The following is a 13,917-nucleotide window of genomic DNA, read 5'->3' as shown; positions in this document are numbered from 1 at the left end:
TTACGAAGCAAAATAGACGAATCTCCGGAAAGGTGGAGTTTTTCATCCATAATTTAACTTTCAATCTATCTTATTGGCATCATTGCTGTAGCAGCCTGTTTAAGATAATCATCATCGTAAATGTGTAAAAATTTATTCCAACTGGATCGAATGAAGGTAAAGCGACAAGAAAGCGTTATCTAAATTTGAAATAGGAAGCAGCCCATAGGCTGGCACGGCGAAACGAAAGCCAGAGAGGCTGCCTAAGAAAACAAGATAAACAAAATGCCAAGTCACAAACTCGAATCTGACCTCTCTCCTTTGTGTCTGCAGTGATTCGTAAATCGACTAACATTCCCATTTCTTGACCCCTTTCCTTCCGATTTAGCATATAGCCTTTACGAAGCAAAATAGACGACATCGTGGATGTAACTTCTGGAGGTCCTGGTCAATAACGGAGTAGCAACTGCGGTGGGCACCTATGCTTATGCTTATGCATAATTTAACTTAAGCAATCAGACTTTTATTTCTATTTGGTAAACAATGAAGCAACAATCTAAGGCTATGCCGTTCCCAGGATAATATACGTAACAAAGGGTATAACCAAATTGTCCACCTGATCGGTTCTAGCCTCAATCAAACTGTTAATGATAATCGCAACTCCGGCAGTCGCTGCCTTCAGCGTATTCAACTGAACATATCGAAAATAAAACAGCGCGTAAATCGTGGCCACCTGGCCAAGCATGCAGCCCAGCGTTCCTTCCACCGATTTAACCGAGCCGGGCCATCGATGCCGTCCGAGGTAGAACCCGCAAACACTGGCCATCGTGTCACCGATTCCAACGGACAACACACCTGCCATTAGTTTGAGCAGATCGAGCCCCGCGGAATCGGTAAGGTCACACGGCACCGGATGGATCCACAGGGGCATGGAACAACCTACAAGGAGGTAGATCGGGGTGAGTGCCACCGCTCCGGCGTCTTTCTCGTCTATAAAACATGCTACCGCCCTGTCCAGGGTTCCGTATATTGGCGCGAGTTTAACGAGACGACAGGTCTAGGGAAAGAATAATGTTAGATTCGAATTAAAATCAATTAATTTAAACGTAACCTACCTCCAGCAGCAGTAGCAACGCCAGCATAAATCCGGAACCCACGTAAAGTATCGTGCACTGGTACCAAAGTCCTGGTAAGTAAACCAGCACGATGAGCAGGTGAAAAATCTTTCGCGTCGTCGTATTCGTGCTGGAACTCTTCCGGATTTGCCACACGACAAAAATGCTGGTCAGTAGGAGCATCGTCAGGTAGAGCGAAACAATTTGCATCCGCTGCGGCTCGTGCAGGATAAATTGCACCACAACTATTAGGGCAGGGTAGCACTACCCATCACCGCGATGGCCAGTAACCAAAAGAGAAATGTTTTGCGTAGCAATTTTATGAAATGACACAGCGTGATGACAACGCAGGCTCCCAGCACAATGATCTAAAAAGTACAACAAAGTATAACGATACTATACATTAAATGTAAAAATTTGATCCTACCTGCATTATCAGTGCAAGCTGATTCACCATCGGCGGTGCCTTCCCATCCAGAAGCAGCCTTGGAACCTTGAGAAACGCATTGTACAGAAACACGACAAATCCTTGGCAAATAATGGAAGCCTCCCCAAGGGTAAAGCATTGGGGCATTCGTCGCAATATCCGAAAGTAAACTAAATCGTACAACACGATTCCCGCCGTGGCGCTTGCCAGACCGATGGCGACATTGTCCTTTAGGCACACCCAGAAGAGGAAAGCGGTTGAGCCCGCGTTGCAGGTCAAGTATAGCAGCTTGGTCGCGGATCGAGCACTGGTTCGACCACGTAGGAAAGGAATATTGCCAGCGATTGTAGGAACAGACCAAAGCAAAGAATTGTGGATCGCTTGTAGGCCAGATCGACGGGAAGTTTGTCGCGACCCCAAACGTTCACCGAGTGGCATAGAACCGGCAGGATCGATAGGTAGTATCCATTTCCGGCCGGCCTGTAAGTTGAAATTTTAAAATATTTTTTTAACATAAATGCTTACAATAATTACCTTGTTATTATTCCAATATCTCTGCAATTCTTTACAGCTAATTTATTTTCCATTTTTTTTTTATTCAAACATATCTCCAGATCCTGAAAATTTTATTTAATGTGGTCAAAATCGTAAACGTGTATGGATTTTAATCATTTTGTTTTAATAATAACATTGGGAACGTCCTTTAATTACGTAAAGCAGACAGATCGGCGGAGGGGTCAGATTAACGATTGTTTAACTTTAACGCTTCAATTTTAATTTGTAGGTAGGTATGTATGCACCCCAATAAAAATTAACAAATTCCTGAGTAAACGAACTGTTCGTTTTCCCACCTTTTATACAAATTTTTGAGTTCAAGTACCGAAAATTACAAATTTTGCGTTAAGACTTAATAATAAAAGTAAATACACATATTTTGTTGCCCTTCTGGACGCAATGTGGTTGTCCAGAAAGGTAACGCGTGAACCGTCTGATTGTCATTAGCGCCTATCTAATCATCTTTTTCAGACATTTAATTTGGCGCGGCGATGTCATTCGTGTTGTTACCGGAAAATAAATATCAGATTGATAAAAATTGTATGTTTTGTTTTAAATCGCGGGTTTACATTGATTCTTAACATTCATCTGCTTAAATAAACACATATTAGTTGAATAGGTAAGTTTTTAGATGTTCTTGAATGTCATGCAAATCGTGTTTACCGCTGTAAACCCGTTTGATCGAATCAAAAATTGCGCGCTGTTAAAATCAAATCAGATTCAATTTTCATGGCTTGTCCGCGGGAACTGGAACTAGACGTAATTACTTCGGCAAACATAGACCTGGTAAAACATATCAGCGATTTCGGTGCATATTTGGCTAAAACACAAGCATGAATTTTAGTGATTGCCGTAAACTGGGGTCAATCGGGAAGCATGGTGCGAATTGGGACAGCAGTTTGAACCATGTTGGAGCACAATATTGTGATTTTTCTTGTTGGTTCCGGTTAGAACAGACTCAGGCCAACAAAATGTGTACATCCATTTCCAAATTTAAAAGCTTTAAGTGCTCTTAAAACTGCTGTCCCTATTCAGACTGTAGTCCCGATTCACCCCAGATTACGGTAACAAATTTTCGGGCCAAAATCTACAAAATTACCAAATCCACATCGAATCACTAGGGATCATCCATAAGAACGACTACTTTGATAGAATTGCTTTTTTTAGCAGGAAAAGCCAGTAGCCACTAAAAACTCCGGGTCCGGTGGTTGTGTGGTTAGCGTGATAGCCTCTAACCCCAGCAGGCCTGGGTTTAATCCCAGACGGACCCGGTGGCATTTTTCGAGACGAGATTTGCCTGATCACGCCTTCTATCGGATGGGGAAGTAAAACGTTGGTCCATTTGCGTAAAAGAGGTTTTGGGTGACTCACCACTAGGGTGACAAAGAAAAATCGACATCAGAGATACCCTCTGACTCGATTCCTAATGCAAGAATAAGTATCTGTGCCAATTTTGAGCCAAATCGGTTAAGGCTAAGGGGTCGTTTTTCATCGTTGAAGTTTATATGGAGAAAATCACGAAAATGTATGGGGAAAAACATCAAACTAAAAAAGTGTCAAACGAAAAACTGACCAACCACCGGGGGTTGAGTGTAGCCTTTTCCTACCACATTGAAGTGAAAATCTCGGTGAAAATGGTTGGTGATGAACAAAGCTTTTTCAGGTTGCGTGAAATTCCTGTCTTAAAAATTTTGAGATGGGCCTGCAAGTCTGAGGACGGTCAGTTAGCTGCTGATTCTCATCAACGTACACTCAAAAAACTGTTCATCACAATGCTGCATGAAAAGGTATGTGGATTTTTTTTCCAAACCTGTTCCCATGCGATTGTATCATGAAATTCATGCATACCGAAAACCAGCTGACACACACATTGAAATCAAGTTTGCATGCGCCTCTGACGAATTTCACCGGACTTTCATGTAGCTTCCACCGCATTGTCCTGTGCATTTTATTGGATTTTAACGTGATCCTCATGTGCAGCAGAATGTATTGGCTTTATTTGCATGCGTTTTTGCCTCGAGTGTCTTGTGATTTGTTCTAGGATTTGTTACAAGTAATGTTTTTTTTTTTGCGTTTTGTCATTACTTGTCAAAGAAAAAAAAGGTTGCTCTTTTGGCATTCTTTTACTAAAATTTTCTGCTATTTTCTGGTCAGGAGACATTTCAAGGAATAATTTCACACACGCACTCTTGGTTCTCGTTTTGGTTTATCACTCGCGGAACGCGGGCCCAGGGAGACTTCTTTTTTTTCATAAAATGGAGCACCCGCAGTCGAGCAGTTTTTGACAGTTCGCTCCATAAGAAATACATTGTAGAAAAAAGCAAAAACTGCTCGAATGGAAATGCTCCATTATTTTTATTAGACTGTCTGCAGCGCGAAGTTTTATAATTGTTTCAAATTACGAGCAGTTTTAAATTTTTGGAACTGGCGGAAATGAAACTAAAACACGGTGCTCGCAACGCGCTGATCTAAATGTTGTTTCAAAATAATGCTTTTAATTGTGTGCGTATGATTATCAACACAGCATCATAGTGTGTGTGTAAGAATACGTGGATATCTTTATATATCTGATTTTTTTTGAAACTGAGTTCTATTCCAGTTCCAAACCGTCTCACGTTTGAAACAAACTCGTCGAGCAGTTTTATTCCGGTTTCAAAATACTGCTCGAAAAATAAAACTGCAACTCCGCGTTGCGCGTGGTTTTTTTTTTTTTTTTTTTTGAAATTAAATATGTCTTTATTGAACATTCTTATAATAATTACATTTCTTTTACATGATAAGTGGTATGGCCTAATGCTCTTCATCTTTGTTGTATTTTTCGTTTTATTATTAACTGATCACATTTATTTTATTTACTTCAAATTGTTTTACATTATTGCATTGAATTGAATACATTTGGGTAAAAAGAAAAAAATCACTTTAACAGCTAATCCTAACTAAAACTAAAAAAATAAATCCATTGAAATATTCAAAATCACTAGAACGAGTAAACTACGAACTGTATTTTAAGATGAATGCTCCAAGAGTTCTTACTTGTTCCTGGCGAGTTTTGCACCCACGCAGAGTTGTTGTCATCTCGATGAAAATGTTCAGAAGTTCTTGTGGTGAAAACAGGTCACTACTGCCTTCACCCGTTGATGTTGGTTGGCTTTCCATCGGTTGCTGACTGAAGCCTGGAGGTGTTGTATGCTCTGCAACTCTTTGCCGCTGATTCAACGGCAATGGGTGCAGATTTGGAACCACTCGAACAGATCCCGCTCCAGGTGACGCCAAAGCAGGAAAATCCACGTCCGTGAAAGTTGGTGGTGTTTTGCGACGATTTGGTTGGTGCCTCGTCGTCGCTTGCTGCCGAATTTTTACAAACTCAGCACGTTTTGGGCAGCTTCGATTCTTGGTAGAATGGTCGCCGCCGCAATTGAAGCATTTCACTTCGATGTTCTCGTTGATTGTTTCGCAAGCTTGAGTTTTGTGCTCACCTCCGCAGGTTGCACAACGACTCTTGATGAAACAGTTCCTTCCACCATGTCCAAACTGCAAACAGTTCGAACACTGCGTCACGTCACGGTGCACTGGACGATAACGTTCCCAAGTCACGATGATGTTGAAAATTGCCCGAACTGCTTTCAGCTCAGACGGCGTTGTCGATCCTCTCTCGAGATGAACCAGGTACAGTTGATCACGATACTTGATGTCCTTGTTGTGTCTCGTCATCTTGAAGACTTCGATCACGTTCAACTTAAGAGTTTTGAGCTCTTCTTCAGCACACTCCATCCATGTCGTACAAGCCACGGAGGACCTGTTTCATGGGGCGTTTACCTGGATCGTCATGGCTGTAGTATTCAATTTTTGTGTTGTTCAAGAAATCCCGAACGTAGTTGTAATCCTTTCTGGTAGGTAGCAGAATTTTGAGTCCATCAGCACACAAGCGAATGGACGCTCGTAAAGCACCAGATTTGATAAACCCGGTCAGCCACTTTCGCACCGAATCCGATGACGATGTTTTCACAAAATGGGTGGCAACTTTTCCCGTCGTTCAAATTCTTCCTTCTCGCTCACGTCCACAGGAGGGTAGCGAACTGGTTTCCAGACAATTTTTGAGCGTCCTTGCTCAAACTGCCTGGCTTTGCAGGTAGCGCTTCGGCATTCTTTAGCTTCTTCAAATCTGCCGATCCTGCTGGTGAGGACCGCCTCTTTTTCTTGCCGTGAGGCATTTTTGCACTTTTTAAGCACTTTTCAGGAGCTAAAATCCAGGAGTACCTCACTGAATGATGGTCCACAAAGGAATCGCGTTGCGCGTGGTCTGTTTCAGTTCTATTTGAAAAACGAAACAGCTAGAACAAAGTAGAGCCGCGTTGCAACCAGTCTTAGGTCCTTTTCGGTACTGGGACCTGGTTAGGACCAAGTCGGCTTTTGTAATGGAGCACTTCCATTCGAGCAGTTTTTGCTTTTTTCTACAATGTATTTCTTATGGAGCGAACTGTCAAAAACTGCTCGACTGCGGGTGCTCCATTACATTTAACTTAATAATTACAGAGGATCTTGTGTGTAAATGTTAGTGGGAGGGGAGCCGATTATCCGCGGCCTACTCGGGGTTAGTAGGGAAGGGATTGATGTTAAAGACAAGGCGTGGGAAGGGAAGGGGGATTGTGTAGGGGTCTTGGAGGGAGACTTCTTTAGCGATCCTCACCTTCTGCCGGACGCGACCAGTGCCTTTGTTACCTTCTTAGCTTGTTTGACTCGTTTGTCCTGGTAGTTGATTTATTTCAGGCAGCTTTAACATGTTTGTCATTCGCTGCCTACTTCGGAAGGAATCGGTCAAGAAAAATTTCAAATGGGCAGCAGCGGCAGCTAAAGCAAGCCAGAGAGGGTGAAGAAAAGCCCCAAGAAATCGCTCCCTCTCCTTTGTTCTGCTGTTCGTAAAGCTGTTTCTTGACCCCTTTTTTCTTCCGATCTGCGTACTAGCCTTAACACACAAGAACACTCACACACAGTTATTTGAATATCTAATAATTGAAAATTTTGCGCCGCTATTAACTCGGGCTTTTAAAATCGCAAAATATATTCGCAAGCACGAAAGAACAGCAATTACTTTAAAAAATGACGCTCAAAACGCGAATAATCCTGCAAGGCAAGCGCGCTGCCCCACCATCCACAATCGACTCTCCAAGTCTGGCTGGCAGCGAAATTACTAGAAAGTATAATTTGTTTCTGACTTGAAATATGTTGATATGTATAGCTTACCACTTCCCCGGCTACTAGGTGGTGATGGCCCTGCTTTCAACAACGTCTTTCAGGAATTAGTTTTTTTTATGGGGTCGTTTAGCATAAATATGCTCCAAAGTGTTTTATTCATTTGGTATTGTAGCATGCAGTCATGATTTGATTATCCCAAGTTCCTTTGAAGACCTTCGTATAATCTATACTGTAGATAATTAAGTAAGACTTTATTGTTTGTTACACTAGTATCAATAATGTCCTTACAAATAAGAAAAAAAAATATCATCTTTTTTTCTAAACAAAAGTTTAGCTCACGATGTACTGGAATCCCAACCACGCGGACAATGAATCTGAAGACGACCAGGAGTTTGGTTTCGGCGGACGCGAAGGGTTGCTGGCGCTCATTGATTGTTCCGATTCCATGTTCAACGAGGCCAGCGGAAAACACAACTTTAGAGAAGCACTCGAGCTGATTGAAGCAGTCATGAAAAACAAGATCATCACCAGCGACAAGGACTTGGTGAGAGTAGATTAGGGTTACACGCTCGAAATTTGGGCATCTTAATAACAGCACAACTATTTTTCAGATTGGAATCGTGCTCTACAATACGGAGCATAGTCCGCCTCCTCCGGATGATAGTGAAATCGAGACCGGCATTGTGGTCCCCAAACATACGGCCATCTTTATGCCACTTGCAAGCCCATCGGCGGACTCTATCCGCAAGGTCATCAATTTTCGCGAGTCGGAAGATTTGTTCGACTTTGGCCGCAAATTCGGTCATTCAAATGGTGAGTTTGCTTATCGGATAAATATCGTTTTGTTTTGTTATTAGAGTTTAATTTCAGACAGTAACTTCTCTGACGTGCTATGGCTATGCTCGCGGCTGTTCACACGGTGCGGGTACAAGCTGGAGCAGTCGAGCATCGTGCTGTTCACTTCGAACGATGAGCCACATTCGGCCGGAAGCTACCAGTATCAGCAGAGCTATGTAAAGGCCCGCGATTTGCAGCAGCTAGGCGTGAATTTGGTTCTGGTTCCGATGGTGGCCGAGTTTGACGGGTCAAAGTTTTACCAGGAATTTATCTGCACTGTAACGGATGAGGATCCGGAACAGTTTCGTTTTCCGTGCTACCAGGAGTCGCGCGATTGTTTGCTTAACCGAATTTTTCGGCGGGATTTCAGGAAGAAGGCCCTGTCACACATCAATTTTCAGCTTTCGGAGGATGTCGCGCTTGGCGTGAATATTTATTCTCTTTCAAGGTAATACGAGGTTAGCTTTTTTTAATCTGATTTTAAATGCAAGTTTATTGTTTTTTTTTTTTTAAAGAAAAACCAAATATCCCGCCAAAGTTAACCTGTTGAGAGAAACAAACGAGGTCATCATTTCAAAGAGATCGTATCAGGTCGCAACCGATGAAGAAAACGAAACTGGTTTCGTTAGTCAACCACTGCTCCCCGGCAATCAAAGGTAATCGAGATACTTTTAATACACGTTGTCCAGATCTGATTGATTCCATTTTAAACAGAAAAACACAAAACATCGGCTTCATGTCGAAGGTTTCACTGGTCAACCATTTGCGATCCTCGCTTTTCCTTTATCCGGACGAAAATTCCATCAGTGGATCCACAACGCTGTTTAGGGCACTTTACGAAAAGTGTCTCGCTAAGCACAAAGCCGCCTATTGTATGCTGACCATGCGACGCAAGCAACCGTCCAAGTAAGTTCGAAAAACCGGACTTAAATTCTTAGTTTTTACTTTGAATTTTACCTTTCAGACTGATTGCGCTTATCCCCCAAGAATGCTGCTATGACGACGATGGAGAACCGTTTAGGCACAGTGGCTTTCGGATAGAGTTTATTCCCTACGCTGGTAATTTTCTTTAATGTTTCTCTATTTTTCCCACAACATTAACCGTAATTATCTATCTTCCAGCCGATATCAGGAAACTGGATGTGCTGGAACGGCCACCGCCTAGCGTCACCCAGGAACAGGTGGACGTGTTCAAATCTGTCGTCAAGAAGATCAAATTCAAATTTCATCCGTCCCAGTTTGATAATCCAGTTTTGATGACGGTCTACACGAACATAGAAGCGCTGCTTTTTAATAGAGCGGAGGAGGTTTATGATTCCACCAAATCAGACCTTGACCGAATCGACGCAAAGTTGGAACCATTTGTGGAAACGATCAGAGAGCTGTTGGGCGAGGTAAGTTCGATTTGTGATTTTTCCTTTTTAACCCTCTAACGCCCAGAGCTGTTTGCTTATCGTAAAAATAGTAAATGGCTTAATTTTGGTACAATAATGCAGGAAATACTTTACTTTGACCCACAAACATCGAATTGAGGCAAAAAAGTAGAATTTGAAGTGGTGCACCAGAGCACCATCAGGAAGATGAGCAACTTTTTTAAACCACAAAATCTCGTTTTCTTCAAATCTATTGGTTCATTTGTTTGAAAACGCTTCGAAATGTGTTAAAAACTACTTATTCTTTGCTGTAAGACCATATTTCTGAAGTATTAACTACAATTTCTAAAATCTCTGCATTTTCAGGTTTCTTTGATTGGCTCATTCAAAATCCACAAACAACCATTTTCATGAAAAATGAAAAATAATAAAATATCGGTCTAATAACAATGTTTTGTCTTGTTTATGAATAGTCAAAACGTTTATAAACTTTGTTTTGATAAAATAAGCTTTTCTGTAATTTAGAAAAAGTGCTCCTGAATATTTAGTTGCTCATATGCCTAGGTGGTGCTCTGGTGCACCAAATGAAAAAGGTTGAAAAACACTAAAACCGGTCCAAACTCACAATGTTATTCACAGGGTTCTTGTCCAAGGTTCAAATGATAGCAAAACATTTTTGTTTCATAAAATTTTGTGTTTGGTATTTTTACGGGCTTTCGAAAACAGGTCTTATTTATTTCCCTAAAATTGGCCCATTTTTGTTTACATTTCACACTGTAACTTGGCTTGTGCTTAACCAAATTTGATGAAATTTGGGGAGATGTTAGTATACATTCTAAATGAACACCTGCAACTTAAAGCATCATGAAAAGTTGTGTCAGTTCCGAGATATTTGAGTTCAAAGTTTTGGTGCTCTGGAGTAACCATGGGCGTGAGAGGGTTAAATAATACAAAATGAACCAATCTCCAATGAATCATTAGTCCAGTTGATAGGTCTATTCCCGTATTTGCAGAATTGCAGAATTCTGCAGTACAAAAAAGGTTGGTTCATCCACCGACATAAATTTTCGTCAATCAAAACAATATGGAGGAATCACAACAAAGTTGGCTTACACACTGATCAAGTAATACCAAATTAAGCTTGACAGAAAAAGGCCGAGAGAAAAAGTGCGGCGAGAGTGAAAATCGCTCGATTCGGTTTAGTGCCAGAGCGACAATACATCCGTAATGCTGTTAGATCTATTGGACTTTCAGAGCAAAGGCAAAACACGTCCGGCTCGGGAGAGAATGCACACGAATGATGTTTATTGACTAAAAATAATAATAATAATAATAATAATAATAATAATAATAATAATAATAATAATAATAATAATAATAATAATAATAATAATAATAATAATAATAATAATAATAATAATAATAATAATAATAATAATAATAATAATAATAATAATAATAATAATAATAATAATAATAATAATAATAATAATAATAATAATAATAATAATAATAATAATAATAATAATAATAATAATAATAATAATAATAATAATAATAATAATAATAATAATAATAATAATAATAATAATAATAATAATAATAATAATAATAATAATAATAATAATAATAATAATAATAATAATAATAATAATAATAATAATAATAATAATAATAATAATAATAATAATAATAATAATAATAATAATAATAATAATAATAATAATAATAATAATAATAATAATAATAATAATAATAATAATAATAATAATAATAATAATAATAATAATAATAATAATAATAATAATAATAATAATAATAATAATAATAATAATAATAATAATAATAATAATAATAATAATAATAATAATAATAATAATAATAATAATAATAATAATAATAATAATAATAATAATAATAATAATAATAATAATAATAATAATAATAATAATAATAATAATAATAATAATAATAATAATAATAATAATAATAATAATAATAATAATAATAATAATAATAATAATAATAATAATAATAATAATAATAATAATAATAATAATAATAATAATAATAATAATAATAATAATAATAATAATAATAATAATAATAATAATAATAATAATAATAATAATAATAATAATAATAATAATAATAATAATAATAATAATAATAATAATAATAATAATAATAATAATAATAATAATAATAATAATAATAATAATAATAATAATAATAATAATAATAATAATAATAATAATAATAATAATAATAATAATAATAATAATAATAATAATAATAATAATAATAATAATAATAATAATAATAATAATAATAATAATAATAATAATAATAATAATAATAATAATAATAATAATAATAATAATAATAATAATAATAATAATAATAATAATAATAATAATAATAATAATAATAATAATAATAATAATAATAATAATAATAATAATAATAATAATAATAATAATAATAATAATAATAATAATAATAATAATAATAATAATAATAATAATAATAATAATAATAATAATAATAATAATAATAATAATAATAATAATAATAATAATAATAATAATAATAATAATAATAATAATAATAATAATAATAATAATAATAATAATAATAATAATAATAATAATAATAATAATAATAATAATAATAATAATAATAATAATAATAATAATAATAATAATAATAATAATAATAATAATAATAATAATAATAATAATAATAATAATAATAATAATAATAATAATAATAATAATAATAATAATAATAATAATAATAATAATAATAATAATAATAATAATAATAATAATAATAATAATAATAATAATAATAATAATAATAATAATAATAATAATAATAATAATAATAATAATAATAATAATAATAATAATAATAATAATAATAATAATAATAATAATAATAATAATAATAATAATAATAATAATAATAATAATAATAATAATAATATCTTAATAATAATAATAATAATAATAATAATAATAATAATAATAATAATAATAATAATAATAATAATAATAATAATAATAATAATAATAATAATAATAATAATAATAATAATAATAATAATAATAATAATAATAATAATAATAATAATAATAATAATAATAATAATAATAATAATAATAATAATAATAATAATAATAATAATAATAATAATAATAATAATAATAATAATAATAATAATAATAATAATAATAATAATAATAATAATAATAATAATAATAATAATAATAATAATAATAATAATAATAATAATAATAATAATAATAATAATAATAATAATAATAATAATAATAATAATAATAATAATAATAATAATAATAATAATAATAATAATAATAACATAATAATAATAATAATAATAATAATAATAATAATAATAATAATAATAATAATAATAATAATAATAATAATAATAATAATAATAATAATAATAATAATAATAATAATAATAATAATAATAATAATAATAATAATAATAATAATAATAATAATAATAATAATAATAATAATAATAATAATAATAATAATAATAATAATAATAATAATAATAATAATAATAATAATAATAATAATAATAATAATAATAATAATAATAATAATAATAATAATAATAATAATAATAATAATAATAATAATAATAATAATAATAATAATAATAATAATAATAATAATAATAATAATAATAATAATAATAATAATAATAATAATAATAATAATAATAATAATAATAATAATAATAATAATAATAATAATAATAATAATAATAATAATAATAATAATAATAATAATAATAATAATAATAATAATAATAATAATAATAATAATAATAATAATAATAATAATAATAATAATAATAATAATAATAATAATAATAATAATAATAATAATAATAATAATAATAATAATAATAATAATAATAATAATAATAATAATAATAATAATAATAATAATAATAATAATAATAATAATAATAATAATAATAATAATAATAATAATAATAATAATAATAATAATAATAATAATAATAATAATAATAATAATAATAATAATAATAATAATAATAATAATAATAATAATAATAATAATAATAATAATAATAATAATAATAATAATAATAATAATAATAATAATAATAATAATAATAATAATAATAATAATAATAATAATAATAATAATAATAATAATAATAATAATAATAATAATAATAATAATAATAATAATAATAATAATAATAATAATAATAATAATAATAATAATAATAATAATAATAATAATAATAATAATAATAATAATAATAATAATAATAATAATAATAATAATAATAATAATAATAATAATAATAATAATAATAATAATAATAATAATAATAATAATAATAATAATAATAATA

General features: G+C 32.3%; 2 protein-coding genes across 2 annotated transcripts in view; one reads left to right on the top strand and one right to left on the bottom strand.

Moving 5' to 3' along the window:
- Positions 1-480: 480 nt before the first annotated feature.
- Positions 481-2,460, bottom strand: LOC6034046 (dolichol kinase). The gene is given in 6 exon segments (XM_001844373.2): positions 481-1,036; positions 1,095-1,354; positions 1,357-1,462; positions 1,522-1,847; positions 1,850-2,001; positions 2,056-2,460. Coding segments are annotated over 6 exon segments (1,392 nt in total). The 5' UTR covers positions 2,109-2,460; the 3' UTR covers positions 481-541.
- An 89-nt stretch (positions 2,461-2,549) lies between these two features.
- Positions 2,550-13,917, top strand: part of LOC6034045 (X-ray repair cross-complementing protein 6) — a 15,037-nt gene continuing 3,669 nt past the window's right edge. The window contains 9 exon segments of the mRNA XM_038261196.1: positions 2,550-2,695; positions 3,740-3,863; positions 7,604-7,813; positions 7,881-8,082; positions 8,140-8,554; positions 8,622-8,762; positions 8,764-9,012; positions 9,071-9,165; positions 9,229-9,500. Of these exon segments, the coding sequence (XP_038117124.1) occupies positions 3,849-3,863; positions 7,604-7,813; positions 7,881-8,082; positions 8,140-8,554; positions 8,622-8,762; positions 8,764-9,012; positions 9,071-9,165; positions 9,229-9,500 (1,599 nt within the window). The 5' untranslated portion in view covers positions 2,550-2,695; positions 3,740-3,848.

The sequence above is a fragment of the Culex quinquefasciatus genome, chromosome 3 (genome assembly GCF_015732765.1).
Source record: "Culex quinquefasciatus strain JHB chromosome 3, VPISU_Cqui_1.0_pri_paternal, whole genome shotgun sequence".
Classification (NCBI taxonomy): Eukaryota; Metazoa; Arthropoda; class Insecta; order Diptera; family Culicidae; genus Culex; species Culex quinquefasciatus.
This window is presented reverse-complemented; position numbering and strand designations above follow the sequence as displayed.